Here is a 21,750-nt window from a genome sequence, read left to right as displayed (position 1 = left end):
TGTCCAGTCTTCTGTCTTGTGTCTCATGAATAAATGTGCTTACAAAGTCACAAAGAAAATTATGAAAGCGGATATGGTTTTCTGATTGGCATCTTCAGAACACTCAGTTCAACAGTGTCCTGCATTGTGTACTACTATGTTTAAAATTTATTTATTTTTGACAGGCAGCATGGACAATGAGAGAGACAGAGAGAAAGGTCTTCCTTTTCTGTTGGTTCATCCTCCAATGGCCACTATAGCTGGCGCACTGCGCTGATCCGAAGCCAGGAGCCAGGTGCTTCTCCTGGTCTCCCATGGGGGTGCAGGGCCCAAGGACTTGGGCCATCCTCCACTGCACTCCCGGGCCACTGCAGAGAGCTGGACTGGAAGAGGAGCAACCAGGACTAGAACCTGGTGTGCTGGCACTGCAGGCGGAGGGTTAGCCTATTGAGCCGTGGAGCCGGCCTAAATATATTTATTTACAAGGGAGAAGGAGGAGAGATTGACTGACTGACTGAGATCTTCCATCTGTTGGTTCATTCCTGCCTGCAAAATCTGGGGCTGGCCAAGCTGAAGCCAAGAGTCTGGAACCCTGTCCAGGTCTCCCCCTAGATGGCAGCAACTTGAGCCATCAACTGCTGCCTTCCAGGGTGTGCATTAGCAGGAAGCTGCATTGGAGGCAGAGCCAGGACTCACATCTAGGCACTCTGATAGAGGATGTGGGCGCCCCAAGCGGCAGCTCGGCCACTGTGCCCAGTTCCCACCTCCGCTGTGTACATTCTGTGGATGAATTCAGTTAAAAACTAAACACAGAGTCACTATCAAGATAGCAATGTGGCAGGAGCTAGTAAGGCTGTGAGCAGGTGGAACATTTGTGCAGAGTTGGTGGCCATGTGAGTGGTGCTGTCAGCTGTAGAAAACAGCTCAGAGATAGAAAACAATTACCATAGGCCCCAGCAATCCCACGGGAAAGCAGGTTCTGGAAGATACGCTGTTCACAGCTGCATTCATGGGAGCTGAAATGACACAACTGAAGCACCCGGCGACAGGTGAACGGACGAGCATATGTGGTGTAGCCACACAAGGGAAGGGCATCCTGGCCCATGCTATAGCACGGTGGACACTGAGCTAAGTGAAACCAGTCACAAGAGGACAAACAGAGCAGAATTACATGTATCTAAGGGAGTCAGAGTCAAGATTCAGAAAGTAGACAGAAAAGACAAAGTAGAAGGGGATGTGCCAGGGGCTGGGGAAGGGAACTAGGGAGTTGCTGGTTAACGGGTCTGGGGGCTCCACTTTGCAGGACAAGTGTTCTGGAGGTGGACGGTGTACAGGTGGGTGTGCTTACCATCACTGAACACTAGCCACGGTAAGTGGCTAATTATGTTAAGTGTACTTTACCAGTCTTCAGCAGCATACCCGAACCTCAAGTCCAGGTCTTCAGCATGGCCGGGGTATCCACGGGGGCCTCTTTATTCTAAAGTGTCACAGCTCTCCCATGACAGGAGAGGGGCCACGGGAGAAGAGCCAGGAATGCCAGATGCCTGCGTGGTTCCCTCTCTGCAGCTGGCTGGCTGTGCATTAAAATCGGACCTAGGCCCTGCAGCAGTGACCCGCGCCAGGGTCAGGAGAGGACAGGAGCTGCTCGTTCCTCTAACCCAATCCCCAGCTCGCTCTCCGTAAGCAGCACGCTCCTGTGGAGTGCAGCGGTGACACAGCACCCGACCCAGGCGACGGCACCAGGAGAAACTGTCTCACTGTCCTGGAGCCTACGAATCAAAGATCAAGGTTGTTTCCTGAGGGGTCTGAGAACCTGTTCAGTGGCTCTTGTCCCAGTCTTTAGTATTTCTTGGCCTGTAGAAGCTTCATCTCACTTTCTTGCCTGTCACATGGCTTTCTTTGCTGTGAGCATGGCTATGTCCAACTCTCCACTTCTAAGGGCATCTAACACTGGACGAAGGAACCACCCTATGCCAGTACAACTTCATCTTAAGAATTATGTCTGCAATGACCCTATTTCTGAACAAGGTCACATTTGGGGGTCCTGGGGACCAGAACGTCAACCTATGCATTTTGGTGGGGGAAGGACACAGTGTAACCCACAACAGAACGGGTTCATGAAGGATGCTAAAGCCTGCTGGGGTATGGCCCGAGAATTGGGAACTTGCTTCTTGGGTCTACAGCCCTTCCATTGGGCTGCTCTGCTGACCCCTCCAGAAACCCCCTCCCTACAAGGAACACCTGCACACCCAGCTCCCGCCACACTGTCTGCAGTGACTCGGGGCCATCTTCTACATTGTGGATTATCTTGAGTCTTTATTGTCCTCACCCGGCCTTGCCCTTTGGTCGTTAAAGAGTTAAATTAGCCCCTTAGCTAATTCTGATGCAAAGCGTTGGAATCAGTGTCTAGATGAGATAGATTTCAGGACCATCTATGACTTTTCAGTCACCGCTCCCTCTGTTCCCCAGCCTCAGCCGGTGAAGGTGCTCTGAGCAGCTCACCCGGCTGCTCTGCGAGAGGCCTGTCGAGCCAGCAGAGTGGGGCCACGATCTAGCGTGTGCTTTGCCAGCAGGTGGCTCCCGGCGTGTGGGCTTGTGCTCGCACCTGGTTCTGCTGTGACCAAGAGTTAAGGGCTTTTTCACGTGTCAAGTCCTGAAGTCTTCCCCACCACAGGCTCAGGGCCATAGTTATGTCTCCATTTGACATATGAGGAAACTGAGGCACGGACCAGTTAAATAATTCGCTTTTCCAAATTGCAAGAGGCAAAATGGAGAGTCAGACTCTTGTTTGCCTTCCGAGCTTTAACCCTGAGCCACCTCGCCACTAGATAAACCTTTCCCTTGCACTGTGTTCCAAAGGGTCCCCTGCCCTCCGAGCGCCCCCCCGCCCCGAGATCCCCTCTTCCATACTGAGCCCCGGAAGGGTTAACAACACCGTGCAGGAGACGGAGATGACCCTGTTATTCAGCAAGCTCCTTTAAGCAGCCAGCGGAGGGGGTAGGGGTCTCGGCGCAGGGCAGCCTGGAAGTTGCTGCAGCCTACTCTGCCCATTCGGCATTAATAGGACTAACTGTGGAGTTACCTACTTTTTAAAAACAAAACACTTCCCTGAAAAGTACTGCTCCCCCCCACCTTGGTTTTGGCAAATACCCATGATGGCCATCAGCTTGGACACAAAGGCCTGCTCCTAATGGTTGTCTCAGCTCTGAGGGGTCCATGCAAATGTCCACCTTGCTCTCTGGTTCTAGAAGCCCCCCAATCCTTGTTTGGGTTGGACTGGAACAGGTGACCATTGATGGGTTTTAACAAGGAAACGGGAGCATTTCCACTTATTACAGTTTATTAGGTACAAAGAAATGGATCTGCAGAGGGAGACATCAATAAATACACACAGGTGAAACAGTGGGGGCGGCACAGACTCTGGTGCCGGACACATGAGGATGGCGGGGACGTTGTGACTCACATGCTCTGATGTGAGTTCACAGTCAAGGGTGAACCCCGACACTGCCAGAGGGAACCCCGCGCACCTGCATGGCTCCAGGGCCATGTGACTCGGCCCGAGTCGAGGACAGATGGGATACCAAATTCCTGAGATTTCTCCCTCATTGCCGTTTTTGGTTTCTGCTCATTCCTTCCCTCTGTCCTTGAACAACTTTTAGTTTTAATCCCAGCAGTTTGGACCCCAAATGTGCATCTGCCTTATGGGGACGGGGGGCAGTCTATTTTGAAGATGTACCTGCCTAGGGCCTTGTTAACCATGATCATGGACACCTTAGATTATTTTACACAACTGGGAGGGAGCTGGAGTGGACACAGAGTAAGGAGATTCTGACCTTTCGGAAATGTTCCAGAACCGAGACCACACATCAGTTGGGCACAGAGTGGTGCCCTGCAGGGGCGCCTATTCTGCTGATTGAGCTGTTGCAGTTCAGCCCGAGTCAGTCCCTAGAGGTGGAAACTTGACCTTGGCTTGGCTGCCTCTGTGTGGAATGAGAGCACAGCGCTGGCGCAAGGCAGAAGCTTAGTCTCCCCTTGACGATGGCTGCATGGACACAGTCACGTCAGCCAAGCCCTCCCAACTGGCTGTCTTTTCTGCATGGCAGGCTCTGGGCCTGATACCCTTCAGCTGTGGGCGCTCCAAAGGGGATTTTATTATTCTTCCTTCTCCCCCCTCTCCCTCTTCAGTTTCATCCCTGGAAAGGTATTTTGGGCACAGCCCAAAGGTCAGTCTGTTTCCTTTCATTCCCTTGGACTCAGCCTCAGCGTCTCCCCCTCCCCCACCTACCTGGGACAGGCAGAATTTGCGGTCAGGCATCCAGCAAAACCACGCTGCCACTCCCTTGCTGGCAGTCCCGGCCCACCTGACTCTTCCACGTTCAGGCGCCCTGGCCTCCCCGGGAACAGGGAGCCGCCAGCCGGCGAGAGCCACCTCTTGTGGAAGGGCGCTAGGTTTCGCCTGACGGATCCTGAAGCAGCTGTTTCAGGAATGATCCCCTCTGTGCTTTCTCGGGTCCTACCTGCCGTGGTCACTCTGCCCTTGGGATGGGCGCAGCGGGGGCTGAGCTGAGATGGAATCTGTGCGTTACTAGGACAATGAGCTGTGTATGTTTTTTCACTGGCAGGGCAGAAAAAACCATTCACCAGCCTCTCCTAAAGCAGACCCTACCCTGGCGACCAGGATGGGGAAATGACAGAGGAAAGTGACAGAGACACGGGCACTAGGGACACTGTAAACAGTAGGAGCGTTGGCTACCGTAGGACTATTCAGTTACAAAAGGGGCCCTGCAGCCGGCATTGGAGGGGCCCCGGCCCCTCGCGCCTGGACGCTGCGATCTATTTACACTAGACAGCAAAAATCTCCCCTGTTCTGCACAATGGAAGTGAGACGCGGGGGCGCGCAGTGCCGCGGGGGCGCGCAGCGCCACCTGGGCGCCACGCTCCTTCCTCTGAGCTGCATCGTTTGTAAGGCATTGTTTGGTTTGGTTTTGCAGTGGGTGCAATGCGAATATGAGGGCATGCTGATAGGAAGCTGCTGCCGACACTAGGACTTCGGGACTACCTGCAAATGAAGTTCCGAAATGGGTTCCAAAGCCAGGAGGGGCCAGCCTCAAGCACGCTATGGGGGCGACAGGGCTCCATCTGCACTCACAGACGAATGCCAAGATACATTTTTAAAAATGGGGACATGGATTTTTTTAAAAAATATTACTCAAATAAAACTCGGCTCAAATGCTGCTTTAAAGCTCGTGCAAACCACGTATTTACAGCAAACAGAAGCTCCATCTGTAGCCTGGACGTCGACTGGACTGTGGCTGGAGTACGGCGGGGTCTGCCGTGTTCTGGGGACGCCCATCGGCGATGCGCAAGCCCAGGACCTTGGCTGCATCCGCCTTCTCACCGCAGTGTCTTTAGCGAGAGCTGTGGGGAGGACAGAACAGTACTGGGTGGGGCTGGGAGGACCCGCCCGAGAGTGGCACTGAGGCCTTTCCCCATTCACCCAAGGCTGCTGCTGTCACATGCAAGGAGCTGGGTTCTCATTCATTCAAAGGCAGAGCATCAGAGAGAGATCTTCCAAATAGCCCCAACAGCCAGGGTGATGGCCAAGTGCACGGGCCCCTGCCACCCATGTGGGGCACCAGGATGGATGTCTTGGCTTCTGGCTTCAGTCTAGCCCAGCCCTGGCCATTGCGGTCATTTGGGGAGTGAACCAGCAGATGGAAGCTCTCTCTTCTCCCGCCTCCCACTCCCCCTGTAATTCTGCCTTGTAAATAAACAAATCTACAAGTGTCTCAGGGGGGTTGAGTTACTCAGGTTGCTTCTGTACATGGTGGGGCCCCCCGCAATGCCCAGCTTTCCCCCTCCAGATTGGAAAGTCATGGGTGTACATTCTGGCTTGGAACAAAGGGATTGGCTCAGTGTTACGGGGCCGCCCACCTCCTTCCTCTGTGCTCCCTGGGAAGGCTGAGACCCGACGGGTGAGTCACCTGAGAGTTTCTGCCTTTGATGTCGTCGGAGCCCTGCGCGGCTGCCTCGGCCGGGAGCCAGGGACCAGGTGTGCGGCCTGAAAGAGACAAGAACCACCTGCCCATCTCCTGGCCCAGCACTGGGCTGTGTGGGGAGCTTCTGCAAACCAGCCTCAGCCCGAGAAACCAGGGTCACGTGAGCACCTCAACCACAGCCCTGCAGGCTGCCGGCCCAGTCCCATGTGTTTCCACACCATGGATGTGGGCGAGCTGCACTAACACACAGCGAGGAGGACACGGCATGAAGGTCTATCAACCAAGAGCTCGCTGGAACTTCTTGACTCAAAACACCACGCCAGCTCCAGACCACACTCATCAGTCCATCACCGGCGAGGTGCAGGTGCTGTGCTCGGGTTGGTTAGCAAGAGTAAAAGATAAGGATCTTCTGGGGCTGGTGCAGTGGCCGCAGGTTAATCATCTGCCTGCAGTGCTGGAATCCCAAATGGGCACCGGTTTGAGTCCTGGCTGCTCCTCTTCTGTTCTAGTTCTCTGCTATGGCCTGGGAAAGCAGTAGAAGATGGCTCAAGTGCTTGGGCCCCTGCACCTGCATGGGAGACCTGAAAGAAGCTCCTGGCTTCAGATTGGTGCAACTCAGTTGCGGCCATTTGGAGAGTGAACCAGTGGATGGAAGACCTTTCTGTCTCTCCCTCTCACTGTAACTCTACCTATCAAATGAATTTAAAAAAAATAAAAAGATAAGGATCTTCTGATCCATGAAGATCCAACTCATTGTCCAGAATACACTGTGCTAAAGGAGGACTCAAATCCCACAGGGACGTGCTCTCCTGGCTAAGCATTCAAAGAGCAGGGAGGAAGATAATGGGAAAAGCCCTCAAGGTCCTCCTCTCTGCCTGCCCCTCCCCGGGCCCCTGGCTTCCTTTTCCAAAGTCATCATGGGTAAAAATTATGGTTTATTCCTCCTCTGGGAGGCAGAATTACTTTTTTTTTTTTTTTTTGAACTTTCCTGAAAGAACTTCTCAGGATCTACAGCATATGTTTCATAGTTTTCTACCTCTGTAGGTCACTGCTGGAACCTTTTAAGGTAAGATAGGTTTTAAAGTGACCTGTCGTGGCCGGCGCTGCGGCTCACTAGGCTAATCCTCCGCCTTGCAGCGCCGGCACACCGGGTTCTAGTCCCGGTCGGGGCGTCGGATTCTGTCCCGGTTGCCCCTCTTCCAGGCCAGCTCTCTGCTGTGGCCAGGGAGTGCAGTGGAGGATGGCCCAGGTCCTTGGGCCCTGCACCTGCATGGGAGACCAGGAGAAGCACCTGGCTCCTGGCTTCGGATCAGCGCGATGCGCCGGCTGTAGTGTGCCGGCCACAGCGGCCATTGGAGGGTGAACCAATGGCAAAAAGGAAGACCTTTCTCTCTGTCTCTCACTGTCAAAAAAAAAAAAAAAATGAACTGTCATGTAGAAGGGTCTCTACATGAGAGACCAGACGGACATTGTGGTTTTCGTTTAAAAAATTCTAACACTGGTGCATTTGCTCTAGAATAAAGACAGTTGGGGGTGGAATACATAGGGAATGCTGGCCCTTTAGCCAATTATCGGGTAAAAATTAACAAGGCACTGCCACACAGGCCGCCCACCGTGTGCGCCCATGGGAGAGGGTGGCCGCGGCAGTGCCTGCTCTGATGTTAAGAAACTCCTGTTCACTGCAGAAGAGGCGGCTCCCCGGCCAGGGCTTCACAGCCTCAGCTTTGGTTACGTCTTGGGCTGGTTTATTCACTGGTTGTCACGGGGCGGTCCTGTGTGTTGTAAGATGGGTAGCAGCATCCCTATTCTCTCTGCCCACCAGATGCCAGCAGCCCCCACGTCCCGTGCCATGCCCACGTGTCACAACCACATGATGACTCTGGACATTGTCGAACGTCCCTAGTGGGCAAAGGTGTCACCTCTTGAGAACCACTGGACAGTAAGAGATTCCCAGCAGCTGTCAATGAGTGTGACAGGACCCCACGGCAGCGGCTGCAGGAGACTGTCTCTTCCTGAAACAGAAGGGTACACTGTGCCTATCACTGGAGAAGGAACCCACTGCTGCCCAAGTGAGTGGCAGGGGACAGTCAAGGTCAAGGTGCACTTAATCCCACAGCCCTTAAGGGGACTGTCCCTTAGGAGGTGCCACTAGAGTCTGTCAGATTAGTCCTGGACTAGCCCTTTCACTGGCTGTATTCCCACAAAAGGGCATTTCAGAATCACCAAGATTAAGCTGCCACCTGCCTGGGAAAGCAGTGGAAGATGGCCCAAGCACTTGGGTCCCTGCCACCCATGTGGGAGACCCTGATGGAGTCCCAGGCTCCTGGCTTTACCCTGGCTCAGCCCTGGCTGTTGTGGTCATCTGGAGAGTGTGCCAGTAGATGGAAGATGTCTCTCTATGCTCTCGCTCTCTCTTCTTCTCCCCCTGCCATCTTTCAACAAATAAACAAAACAAAACTTTTTAAAAGTTATAGAAGAATGGAATGAAAAGATACATTTAGGAGCAGGTGTTGTGGACGCAGGTTAAGCTGCTGCCTGCATCCCAGTACCAAATCGCTGGTTCAAGTCCTGCTGCTCTGCTTCTGATCGAGCTCCCTGCTAACGCATCTTGGAAGGCCACAGATGAGGGGTCAGGTGCTTGAGTCCCTGTCACCCACATGGGAGACAGGGATGGAATTCCAGCTCCTGGTTCCAGCCGGGCCCAATCTTGGCTGATTGCTGGTGTTTGGGAAGTACACCAGCAGATGGGAGATTTCTCTCTCTCTCTCTCTGCCGCTCTGTCAGATAAATAAATACATCTTACGAAAGGAGAACAGAGCACACAAGGTCACTTCTCTGTAAATGTGCAGTCCCCCAAGTCAGCAGGGGAAACTGCCAGGCTGGGCCTGAGTGGGGAGCAGGGGTTCACCAAGGTCCCCCTGGAGGCACGGCGTCACAGAGCCTGGCTCCAGATTCCTGGTCGCGGCCTCACCCCAGACATAGTCCTTAGGTCCATGGATGTCTGGGATCCAGGACCTTCCTGAGGTTGTGGGGCGGGGACACCTCTGAGCTCCACCCCATGTTGCTGACTACGGCACCACCTGCTGGCTCCTCCCCAACCTGCCTGGTCCAGCGCTGCGTGAGAACTGGGTCACACTGACGACAGGTTGACATCCCACCCTTGCCTTTAGGGGACCTTCCTGAAGCTCTGGTCCCAGGCAGCCAGCCTTCTCTCCCACTGTGAGGACGACCAGGGAAGCCGAGCAAAGACCTTGCTGGGAGCTGGTGGGGCAGTGAGAGCAGGAGGGGCAGGCTGTCTCTGGGCCGTGATGCCCAGCCCTGGCAGTACACGGGAGTCAGCCAGGTCCCACCTGGGCCTTTGGGTGAGCTGACCTAGATGCAGCCGCCATGGCCTTCAGGATTTTCAAAGCTCCTAAGGTCATTCTAACACGGAGTCCACATGGAGAACCACAGACCTAAGGACATTCTCTTCCTGATATTTTCCAGAACCTGGAGTTGGGAGCATTTAGCTTCCTCCCCAACTCCTGTGTCCCATTCTTCTGGGATCTGGTGCTCTGTTCCCTGGTCAAAAGCCTCAGGGAGAGAGGGATGAATGGGAAATGCAGGACCCAGATGTGATGCCCCACTGTTGGCCCTGGCGTTCTGCAGAAAATGAAACCTTGAGTCTTGGGACACAGGAACAGAAGGCTGCACAACCCTGCAGCCCTGTAGCGCAGTGCGAGCGCAGTGGCATCTTCCACCAGTCTGTGGCCACCCGGGACACACTGAGCACCAGGTTCTGGAGGCTCAGGGGCAGCCAGGAGTCTTGTCGAGGCGGTACTCACTTCGGGGGATCTTGCTGGGGTAGACCTTCTGGCTTGCTTTGTACTCATCCGGAGGGGGAAAGTCCTCCACAGAATGGAAGGTGAACTTGGACTCGAAGTCGTCTGCACACAAGAGAAATGGAGAGTTTACTCTGGTTACTCTAAGCACCCCAGGCTCTGACCATTCCCAAGGGCATGTGGGAGTCTCTGGTTCCCTCTGCCTGCTCAGTGCAAGGATCCTAATGGAAGCGCTGGTGCCCTAAGACACCCATCCGCCTTGCAGGTTTTCTTGCTTGGATAAAAGCAAGGAGAAGCAAGAAGCAAGAAAGTCAAGACCCACAGTCCCCATACCCCTTTCTCCCACCCCCACTGAGGCTAATCAACATCTAAAGGAAGCTGCTTAAGGGGAAGAAGTAGTTCATGGCTCTCCGGGGTACGGGGTCAGAGGTAAAGTCCCAGTAGCCTGAACACCTGCTGAGCTCCTATGCATGGATGGAAGAGTAAGCGGAAAAAGAGTCCTTGGCATGGCTGGCGGGCAGCCTGACCTTGTCCAGTGTGGGACCCAGGCTCCCCAGAGCAAATGGGTTCTGTCATGAGCTCCTGATGGCTGCAGGAGAGAGGTCTTGGGGCCCTTTCATGGGCTGAGGCCCTGCTTTGTGATCTGGGCTTGTGTCTCAGAGAAGCCCAGTACATGGAAGGGATGCAATGGTACTGTGGTCACCTCTGACCCCAGGGGACTTTCCTTCCTACCTTCCGGCTATTGCTCTAAGAGCCTTCCATCCATTCCTCCCCCTTATCCAAATCAGTGTGGTCCTACAGGCTGATGCACTGTTTTCTCCATGGATATACATACACACTTGGTTTAAAGGTTGGTTTTCGGGCTGGTGCTGTGGCATAGCAGGTAAAGCCACCACCTGCAGTGCCGGTATCCCATATGGACACTGGTTCAAGTCCCAGCTGCTCCACTTCTGATCCGCTCTATGCTATAGCCTGGGAAAGCAGTGGAAGATGGCCCAGGTCCTTGGGTCCCTGTACCCATGTGGGAGACCCGGAAGAAGCTCCTGTCTTTGGATCAGCTCAGCGTTGCGACTATTTGGGGGGTGAACCAGAGGATGGAAGATCTTTCTCTCTCTCTTTGCCTCTCTGTAACTCTGCCTTTTAAATAATTTTTTTAAAAGTTGCTTTTCCCTTCTTTGAGTTGGAAGGTGGGAGGGACTTCCCTGGAACCATGAGAGAACCCCTTCTCACAGACTACAGGGGCTGCTCGGTGCAGGAGGGTCCCCTGTTCACAGAGGAGCACACTCCCAAGATGACAGCAAACAGTCCCCAGGGGCCTGAAGAAGTCACTCCCCGCCCCCAGGTGCCAGCCCAGCGATGGTGCACCCACTCACCGAGGACGGGCAGGCTCCCGTTTCGTAGCTGCCCTCCGGGCTGCGGGGTCGGGGTCCAGGCTGGGGCCTGCTGCTGGCTCTTGCTCGAAAGCTCCGTGGTGGGGGACCTCGCAGGGGGTGCCGGAGGCGGGTTCAGCTTCCCCCCACCGACCCCTTACAGAGAAGATGAGGGTGCATTCAGACACAGGAATGGGTGGTGGAAGCTCTTACATGCAAGCTTAGCTGTTTACATCTGCAGCTGTAACAGGACATGGTGAGGAAGAGAGTCACCTCTGGGCCCACTTGCTTGGGAAGCAATGGCCATTCTCTTGCTGGGATAAGCGGGGGGGGGGGGCTTCTTTGTGCCTCAGTTTCCTCACCTGCAAAATGGGAGTATAATAGTCCCCACTCCTCCTGAGGCTGCCGGGGGACTGAGTATGGAGCACCTGCTCAGTAAATTATCCTGGGTGCTGTGATAATATTAATTCCTATTAGTGCTGGTGATGGCACTTGTTAGCAGATGGTACAGCCCAAACAAGGGAGCCACTGCAGACCCTTAACTGCAGGAAGGGCTCTCTGAAGGGCCGGGTAAGGCAGCAGCCAGGAGAACCAGTAGCCAGGGGCTGGTTCTTGCCCATGGGTGCTGCTCACAAGGGCCACAAACCCCACTCTCCCCTTCAACCCAATCGAAATCCTTCCTGGGCACCAGGTCCCCCCTCAGATGCCAGCCACTTTCTCAAGCCTCCCCTGATCATGGTGGCGAAGGCCCCCTCTGTTCTTTGCCAACCTGTTTCTGTGGGACTCACTGGGAAATGGCTAAGCAAACATCACTCTACCCTCAAAATGATGACAATGACACCACTACTATCTACGCCAAGGTCGTCACAATCACTACCTTCTTCTTTTCCCACCATGCTATGCTGAAGCAGAAACCACCTCCAGTTTGTATCCATGAAGAAAGCAACTTCCACTCCAAAGACACACAGAGCAGCACCCGTTCCTGTCCTGGGGCTCACTACTTGGGTCTCCATCCCTAGCAGCCAGCACCCCCCTCCCTCAGCAGTGCCTTCCTTCTGCCTCCTCCCTCCCTCCACACCAGGATCCACTAGGGATTCCCCGGCTCCCAGGAGCGGATAAAAGGAGCGGAGTGCTCCAGGGCTGCTTGCCCCTCTGTGTAAGAGCAGCCTCACTATACCCAGGCCCTTCAACACATCCTCTCATTCCGTGCTGCTATTATTCCCACTGTCCAATGAAACAAAAAAATTAACAAGGTTAAAGAAAAATCCCAACTGATATCAGGAATAGGTAGGGGATTCAGGATGTGAACTCAGACCCCTCAGAATCCAAAGCCTTGTTTTTCACCATGCCATGAATGTTTGGAGATCCCAAATGTCAGACAGGGCTCACCAGGGCAAGCGCTAGCCCTTGGAGGCACAGCCAGCTGAGAGGTCACCTCATCTCTGGTGATCAAGGGTCTGAAACATAATCTTTGCCAGGATTCCCCTTTTGGAAACTTATCCTCAAAGCTGAAATCCAAAATGTAGACTAAAATCTCTGGAAGAAATTTTCTGCACCCAAAGCCTTAGAGAAAGACCAAGGAACACGAGCGTGTGGAAGGTGTGTGTTTGCGTGTGTGGACATCTGTTTACGTGTGTACCTATGGGTATTTATAAAGGTGCTTGGGCATCTGGATCTGTGCGTGGGGCATGCATTTCTGAGTGTGGGTGTGTGTGATGTGTGTTTATAGGCGAGTGTGTGTGTAGAGTGTGTTTACATGCATGGATGTTGTGTGGCTGCAGGTGCATGTGGCCATGTGGGGTACTTTCCCAACAAAGGGCTACAGTGGATGAAGCCTCACCATTCTAGAGACCTGGGCCCTCAGTCCTGGGGCTGGGGCACTTAAGTCAACTGTGTTGGAACTATTTGGCGCCAAACACAGGCCCTTAGTTGGATTCACATTAGCAAATCCAACCAACCGAGAACTGGGGACGAGTCAGGCGGGCTGACCCGCAGGAGACCTGCTTGGGCACCCCGCCGAGCTGGAAGACCGATGGTGAGAATCAAGCTGGCCTCTCTGGCTCAGTGGCCAGGCAGGCCCAGCTCCCAGCACCTCACAGGCCAAGAGCTCGCTCCACCCTGTGGGGAGGCCAAGCGCCAGACTTGCGCAGCTCTGCAGGGCCAGGACCCGCAGGGCATGAGACAAGGCTCCAAGGCTCCCAGCCTCCCTGCCCCCATCCTATTTCTGAAACCTCCAGCGCACGGGTCCCACCACCTGGCAGTGCCGCGAGCCCACGGGGCGGCTCACCTGGGCCCCGGCCGGGCCTCTTCTTCTGCAGGAAGGGCTGCGAGCCCGGAGTTGCGCCGGCCTTTGGCAACGGGCTGGGGCAGCCGGGGGACTTGGGGGGCAGCGGGGGTGGGGTTTCGTTGCCGCGATTTGCGCCTGGCAGAGGGGGCGGAGGGGGTGCAGGTGCCCTCGGTGAGCACACGGCATACAGGGGCGGCGGGGGCGGTGGCCCCGCAGGTTCCCGCGCATCCTGGGCGGGGCTGGCAGGCTCTGGGTGGAGACCCGGATACCCACAAGGTGGGAGGAGAGGGAGCGGGGGCGGTAGGGGTGGCAGGGGCAGAGGGGCGAGCTGAGGCTTCACGGTCTTGTCACTGGGCCCAGAGGTTGGGGGTAGCGGGGGCGGGGGAGGAGGCGGGGGTGGAGGCGCGCAAGGGGCCGGGGGCGCGACCCCCGAGACATTCCCTTTGGGGGGCGGCCCTGCTGGGGACACTGGCAGGGCCTTGACTGGGGAGGCAGGGGGCAGCGGAGGGGGTAAGGGCGGGGGAGGTGGGGGCGGGGTGGGGGGCGGCGGGGCGGGCACGGTGGGGCGAGGAGGGACTGTCCTGGCAGTGCCGTGCGCCTCAGAGGCGATGCCGAGCCTGGGGGAGGCTGGGGGGTTGAGCGGGCCGCTGATGGTTTTGATGGGCAGCCTGGGAGATGGTGCCCGGGAGCCAGGGGCCTGCCCCGCCTTGCCACCTGGAAGGGAAACACAGTGAGGTTAGCTGGGCGATGGAGCATGGAGCGAGTCCAGGCTCCAGGCCGAGGTCGGAAGGGCCAGCCCAGCAGCTCAGTCGGCCACCGGCCTTCCTGGTCCGTGCTGCCTGAGCTGGCATCTGCCAGGGCCCCGGAAGAGGTCCTGGCGCTGCCTGGCCTCCTTGCCCTTCCGCATCTCAAGGGACAACATTCTTCTGCCTTCAGCTGCCGCTGGGTAGACCAGCCCTGGAATTCTAGCTGGGGCCTCGGGTGGACCCACTCGAAGTGCCGGCCAGGGCGGCTTCCTCACTCCTGGTATTTTGCGAGCCAAGACTTGATTTCTGTACTGAACACAGAAGATGCAAGATGCCCTGACTATATGAGATCGGTCAGTAGGGAGACACCTGCATGGGACAGTCCATCCAATGACCTTGAACCTCCCAATTCCACGCCCCTGGAAGTTCAGAGTCTGCTTTCCCAAAGACCTGGGCTAATTTCCAAGGGGCTGCTGCGTCCTGGTCCCTGGCTTCTCACCATACACCTAGACCCCTCCCCATATCTGCCTGTGCTTGAAATTCAGCGCCTCCCTTGGTTTCTCGCACTGAGCATCCGTGTTCCGGGGACTTGATGGCAGGCTGGGGTGGCGGGTGAGCACAGCCTTGTACCATCCTGCCCCAACCCTTCCCGTTCTGCCGCTCTCTAAGGAGAAAGAAGTTCCTCTCCCTGTTCGCTGCATAGGAATTCTGCAGTCTGCCTGCACATGTCCAGTGTATCACTGTCCACTCGGGAGGCATATTAAATTATTTCTTCCAAGCATAGTTCTCTCCCTAAAAGGAATTCTGGAGAATATATTTTGCCCTAGTTCAGCACCCCTGTATTTTATAATTACCATGACCATGACCACATGTGGAGAACACTTGAGAAAACTGCTGCTTCTCACACCTACGGCTAACTAGGTGTCCTGGCACAGGAAACAGTGCTTTTGTTTCAGATGATAATCTTTAGCCTATGCCGGGGGTGGGGGTGAGGATTGGGGGTGTCTATGTGTGGGGGGTGTGGGGGGTGCCTCTGAGCTCTTTAGCACATCCATCTCCAGTGTGTTTGCCCATTCAAGTGCTAAATCAGATCCTCAAAGAACTTGATGTCAAAAGTCAGGCATATAAAGATAATCGAAAATGAATCTTGATGTGAATGGAATGGGAGAGGGAGCAGGAGATGGGAGGGTTGTGGGTGGGAGGGAAGTTATGGGGGGGAAAAGCCATTGTAATCCATAAACTGTACTTTGGAAATTTATATCTACTAAATAAAAGTTAAAAAAAAAAAAAGGCCAGACCCCTGCACCCACATGGGAGACTAGGAGGAAGCTCCTGGCTCCTGGCTCCGGATCGGTGCAGCTTTGGCCATTGAGGCCATCTGGGGAGTAAACCAGCAGATGGAAGACCTCTCTCTCTCTCTCTCTCTCTCTCTCTGCCTCTCCTTTCTCTGTGTAATTCTGACTTTCAAATAAATAAATAAATCTTTTTTTTTTAAAGCTTCCATTTAAAACAAAACAAGTCAGGCCAGTCCAAGCAAGGCACGGGGCAGGTGTCACTGGGAACTGAAGCCGGCAGGCAGCACCACAGGGTCTGACTTCCGAACGGGTGCCCTTGGCTCTGCTGGGGCAGTCACGTGGAGAACACCCTGGGGGACGGCCGCTCTCAGGCACGTGGCGACACCACTGTTCCTCTCTGTGCTGATTCCAGGAGAACTTTCGTCTTTGCAGCACTGCATCCACCTTGCAGACTTCACCCCCTGGGGCTTGGGCGCAGGCGCTGCCAGAAGAGCTGGCCGACCAGGGAGAGCATCTCCGATGTTAGATTTCTTTTTTCTTAAATTTATTCATTTATTTGAAAGTCAAAGTTGCAGAGAGAGAGAGAAAGAGAAGAAAAAAGAAAGGGGAGGGGAGGGGAGGGGGGGAGGGAGGGAGATCTTCCATCTGCTGGTTCACTTCCCAGAGGGCTGCAATGGCCAGGGTTGGGCCAGGCTAGAGAAGGAGCTTCTTGCAGGTCTCCTACATGGGTGGCAGGGGCTCAGAGCCATGGGACATCCTTTGCTGCTTTCCCCAGGCCATTAGCAGAGCGCTGGATGGGAAATGGAACAGCCAAGATACAAACCAGCACCCATCTGGGAAGCTGGCATTGGAGGCAGCGGCTTAACCCGCTTTTGCCACAATGCCAGACTCAAATGTTGGACTTTTTATAAGATGTCTAAGGCAGGGCTCAGGCTAGGACTTCCTGCCTGCAAGGTCCCAAACCTGTTGTTATAATACACAGAGCCGGTGACAGAGAACCCAGGCAGCTCCCAGCTGCTGAGCAAAATTTAAAGGAATAATAAGCTTGGAAAATAGAACAGAGTCTAGATATGGTGTATCCAAGACCCCTAGACCCTTCAAGCGGGGCAGTCCAGAGCCCAGGATCTGCTAAGCAGCACTAAGCAGCCGACCAAATGAGAAATGTGGGAAAACCGCAGAGGCAAGGGCAGCCCTATGCCTTGCTCAGTATTTGTGTGTGCCTGCCCGAGGAGGAGGGTGAGACCCCAGGAGGGAAAGGAACTGAGGACAGGCATAGAGGGGCCCCAGCCAAGGTGAAGGCTCCTGCCACCCACGTAGAAGACTGGATTAGGTTCCCTGCTCCCAGCTGTGGTCTCGGATCTGAGGCTATTGTGGGCATTTTGGGGACAAGGCTGGGAGGTGGCAACACTCTCTGCCTCACAAAGAAATAAATAAAAATGGAAAGATTTACTGCCTAATCAGATTCTCTAAAAAAAGAAGAAACAATAAAAGTCTCAAGGTAGAAGACCCGGGTGTGCCAGGGGCTTGATAGCCCCTGGGCGAGTCACCTCCCTGGAGTCTATTCAGCTTGATTAAAGAGCACAGTGACAGGGAAAGCACTTTTTGTTTTGCTCACATAAATATGTATTGGCCCAATTTTAATGTAATACTTTCAAAATACCAATGCCCACTAACACACAAAACAGTGAAAAATGGCCACTGCCCGGTCCTGCCTGACTGCCATCTCAATGTGGGCTGGCAGCTCTTCTCACCAAGAGGTCCGGCTGTTTCCCTGTCCTCGTCTCTGCCTGACCTTCTGACTTGCTCTGGACAAGAGGATGTGGTAGGAAGTCAGACCTCCTACCCTGCTCAGGCGCCTCCCAGTAATGCTCTCAAGGACTTGATACACTCGTCTTCTCTCTTAGAACTCTGCCAATGCCATGAACACCAGTCCTGGAGAGGCTGCTAGAGTCCACATGGATCAGAAGTGAGTCAGCAAGGGAGAGGGGGGACCTGGGACCTGCGCTGTGGCATAGTGGGTTAAGTCACTGCCTGCAATGCTGGCATCCCATATGGGCACCAATTCGAGTCCCGTCTGCTCCACTTATGATCCAGTTCCACACTAATGCACCTTGGAAAGCAGCAGAAGACAATTTCAAATGCTTGGGCCCCTGTACACAGGTAGAGGCCCAGAAGCTCCTGGCTTCTGACTTCAGGTTAGGCCAGTGCTGGCTATTGTGGCCATCTGGGTAGTGAACCAGCAGATGGAAAATCTGTCTCTCCCTCTTTCTCTGTACCTGTTTCAAAATAAATAAATCCTTTTTTAAAAAAAGTGAGCTGGGCCAGTTGTTCCAGCTGAGTCCCCAGAGATAGCAGAAATATGAGAAAAATTAGATTCACAAAGCCACCTGCCTAACCTGCTGCTGTATGCAGACACTAGAGGGGCCCAGCAGAGACGACCCTAAGATGCTAGGTCACAGCACTGCAGGTGAAATCAATGGTTGTTTAAGGCTCTTAAGTTTTAGGGTGTTTTGTTATAGAGCAACACCTGATGGATCATACGGGGATCGACAACCATTACAACTCACACGTTGTCAGTGAGTCTCCAGCGAAGCCATATGACCTTCCATCATGGTTGCACTGGCCGCCTGTACTTTGCCTTCTGAATCCCCCTCATGTTGCAGCTAGGAACTACACACCACAGCAAGCCATTCTTCAACAATGACAGTGGCATCACTTCAACAGGATAATGACTGTGCCTTGGAAACTTCCCATGCTTAAGCTCCCAAATCCATGATCTCCTACTCCATGACTGTTCACTAAGATGTGTTACTCCGGGCAGGTTCTACACGTCAAGGTGAAAAACACAAGGCAGCTGGTCTGAACCCTTCCTTACCTGCCGCATCCCTCTGGCCTGCCGGTCGCAACACAGGAAAGCCCCCAGCAAACAGGTCTCCCAGAGCCGGGGGTGTGCTGCCGCCGCGGGAGTTCGCAGCAACTCCTCCCTCCTTGTTGGTTCCTTTAGGGCCTTTAGAGAGAAGAAACAAAGAGCTGAGGTCTGTGCACAGTGCAGAGCTGCCCGTTCTCACTTGGGCTCTCTCCCAACGCTGGCCTTGGCACCTTCCTCCTCTTCCCCCCCTTCCAGGTCACCCTTCCACACAGCGCCTTCTCCAGGGCCCCTCTGCCTGACACCCAGCAGGTTCCCCTCCCTAGGCCTGTCTGGCGCCCTCTCCAGTCCGATCAAAGAACTGACTTTTTGTGGCCAATCACCCTGAAGAGCAACCAATAAAAGGGTCACTTTGTAGATGACATTAGGGGAGCTGACAGTCACTGGTGCATTTGAAAACCCAAACACAGTAGGCATGGAGTTGGTCCTATTTTCAACTTGAGACCAAGAAAACCCACTGATTTAATTCAGTCACTCTAACTTCTTGTCCACAGAGTGCAGGTCAGAACTGCAAGTGCAGGCCCCAGTGAGTGGACCAGGCGCACAAGCAGCAAGTGGAGGCCTGCAGTGAGCGTTGCTTGGGCATTTCCCTTGCTGTCTCCCCAGCTCTCAGGCCTTGAGACCCTCATGCTGCCCCCTCCCCCCACCCTTCCTGTGGCGTGGACAGCACACGGGCCCTGGGGAGAGCCTCCCAGATGTGACTACTGACTACAGAATTCAGTCCTCCCAGAAACCGGTCACAGCTTGGAGTGAATTTGCACAGATTAAGGACAGAGTGTCCACTGGTGGGTGAAGAGTGGCTGGATTACTCTGGGTATTATAATATAAGGTGGCCGGTGCTGTAGCGTAGTGGGTAAAGCCAACGCCTGCAGTGCTGGTATCCCATATGGGCCCTGGTTCGAGTCCCAGCTGCTCCACTTCCCATCCAGCTCTCTGCTATGGCCTGGGAAAGCAGTGGAGGATGGCCCAAGTCCTTGGGCCCCTGCACCCACATGGGAGACCGGGAAGAAGCTCCTGGCTCCTGGTTTTGGTTTGACGCATCTCCGGCCATTGCAGCTATTTGGGGAGCGAAACAACTGATAAAGACCTCTCTTTCTCTCTTTCTGTAACTCTTTCAAATAAAATATCTTTGAAAAATATTATATAAGGATACTTCAAAAAGTCAGTAGAAATGAAATTAAAAGGTATGCTTATTTTGGTGCAAAAATGTTGAAACCCCTGTATAATTTTAAATACATGTTTTCATGACATTTTTGAAGATATCTTGTGTGAATATATTTCAAATGCTTTTTCCACTATAATAAACATCTTTTAATTCCATGTTCTAGGAACTTTTTGAAGTACCCTCATTTATTACTTTCTCAGTGAAATGATAAGGAAGGAGGTATTCTAATAAAACGGATGTATCTGGGGCCGGTGCCGGGGTGCACCAGGTTAATCCTCTGCCTGCAGCGCCAGCATCCGATATGGGCACCGGTTCTAGTCCCAGTTGCTCCTCTTCCAGTCCAGCTCTCTGCTGTGGCCCAGGAGGGCAGTGGAGGATGGCCCAAGTGCTTGGGCCCTGCACCCGCATGGGAGACCGGGAAGAAGTGCCTGGCTCCTGGCTTCAGATTGATGCAGTTCCGGCCTTAGCAGCCATTTGGGGAGTAAACCAATGGAAGGAAGACCTTTCTCTCTGTCTCTCTCTGTAACTCTGTCAAATAAATAAAATAAAATGGATTTACCTGTTAATTGGTTTAGATAGTGTATCTAACCAGACACTTATTATGATCAATGCTTAAAATATTTCTTTTAAAATGTATTTATCTTTGTGCATAAATATATATAATTACAAGAGATGAGATACAATTATATTTTGGGGACTATCTTTGAGAATTACCGTGATGCAGGTCACTGCAAATCACATGCAGGCATAATCCTACCTTACATTTTAAAATAGTTCTGCATACATTTTGAAGAAAAATTAAAATTTGTGTTTTATTTCATAACTCCAACCTGAACACTCCTTTATCCTTCTAAACAGTTCACCATGAAATTTTTCTCACAAACAATTAAGCTTTCAACAATCTGGGCCAAAAAGAGAGTGTTATTATCATCTCTCCATCTTGCAGATGAGCAAATTGAACTTCAGAGACAGAGTGTCCACTGGTGGGTAAAGAGTGGCTGGATTACTCTGGGTATTATTATATAAGGTGGTTCTGTGCCTTGTCTGTAGCAGAGCCAGAAAGCAACAGGGGTCATCTACCCACGGCAGGAGTCCTCCTTCTCTATCACACTCCAGGAGACAGACAGCTGCATTTATCTGAGCCCATGAGACACAATTTGGAATAAATCATCTTTGTGAAAAACAGAACAAAAATCTGGCATTTTTTTTAGGTTGAAACTTTCATTTTCAACCCCTGAATTTGAGGACTACGTTGACAAAGGGTAGGGGATATGAAAGTTTTTTAAAATTAATTAACTTATTTATCATTTGAAAGGCAAAGTGACACACAGAGAGAGAGAGAGAGAGACTGAAATTCCATCCACTGGTTCATTCTCCAAATGCCTGAATCAGCAGGGCTGGGAACTGCAGCCAGGGCTCCCATGGTAGGGACCCGTGTACCCATGTACGTGGGCCATTGTAAGTGAACTTCAAATGTTACCCACAAAGGATGCATACAATGTGGTTTGTCCTTGAGTGAAACAGTGTTCATCAGTGAGAAGGAGTGAGGGATGCTGTGCGCTGCGCCGCGGAGGAAGCGCGGGACCACTGTATTCCGTGGCTCCATTTCTATGAATTGTCCAGAAGGGCAACTCCGTGGACAGCAGAGCAGCTGGCACCAGGGGCGGGCTCTGAAGGGACTGGGGAGTCACTCTAACGGGTATGGGCTTTCCTTCGGGGGTGACAGGAATATTCTGGAACTAGACAGAGGTGACGGTTGCAACACTGTCAAGGCGCTAAAATGCCCCTGAATGGAATACTTTAAGTGATGCGAACAGTGAGCTGCCACAATAAAGAACAGTTACCCTACTGTGGAGTTCTTTTTCCTTTTTCCTTTTTTTTCACTTTTCCTGGTCTCCCATGGGGTGCATGGCCCAAGCACTTGGGCCATCCTCCACTGCCTTCCCGGGCCACAGCAGAGAGCTGGCCTGGAAGAGGGGCAACCGGGACAGAATCCGGCGCCCCGACCGGGACTAGAACCCGCTGTGCCGGCGCCGCAAGGCGGAGGATTAGCCTAGTGAGCAGCGGCGCCGGCCTCTTTTTCCTTTTTTCATCTTCAAAGTGATGGAAGAGAGCCTCTGCAGCCCTTGGGGGTGGGGGTGGGGGCAATTTCCTCGCCCAGC

The 21,750-nt window shown here is 53.5% G+C and overlaps 1 protein-coding gene across 3 annotated transcripts in view; it reads right to left on the bottom strand.

The window, feature by feature from the left end:
- Positions 1–3,301: 3,301 nt before the first annotated feature.
- The window catches only part of WIPF3 (WAS/WASL interacting protein family member 3), an 86,007-nt gene continuing 67,558 nt past the window's right edge, over positions 3,302–21,750 (bottom strand). For 2 of the 3 annotated variants that reach the window (XM_051853270.2, XM_051853269.2), the window contains 6 exons: positions 18,373–18,504; positions 13,457–14,170; positions 11,173–11,325; positions 9,803–9,904; positions 5,914–6,040; positions 3,302–5,397 (listed from right to left, as the gene is read on the bottom strand). In XM_051853270.2, the coding sequence (XP_051709230.2) occupies positions 5,388–5,397; positions 5,914–6,040; positions 9,803–9,904; positions 11,173–11,325; positions 13,457–14,170; positions 18,373–18,504 (1,238 nt within the window). In that variant the 3' untranslated portion in view covers positions 3,302–5,387. The remainder of the gene's footprint in view (positions 5,398–5,913; positions 6,041–9,802; positions 9,905–11,172; positions 11,326–13,456; positions 14,171–18,372; positions 18,505–21,750) is intronic. The other variant, XM_051853271.2, reaches the window with a different exon arrangement.

This window comes from Oryctolagus cuniculus, chromosome 16, assembly GCF_964237555.1.
Source record: "Oryctolagus cuniculus chromosome 16, mOryCun1.1, whole genome shotgun sequence".
Classification (NCBI taxonomy): Eukaryota; Metazoa; Chordata; class Mammalia; order Lagomorpha; family Leporidae; genus Oryctolagus; species Oryctolagus cuniculus.
This window is presented reverse-complemented; position numbering and strand designations above follow the sequence as displayed.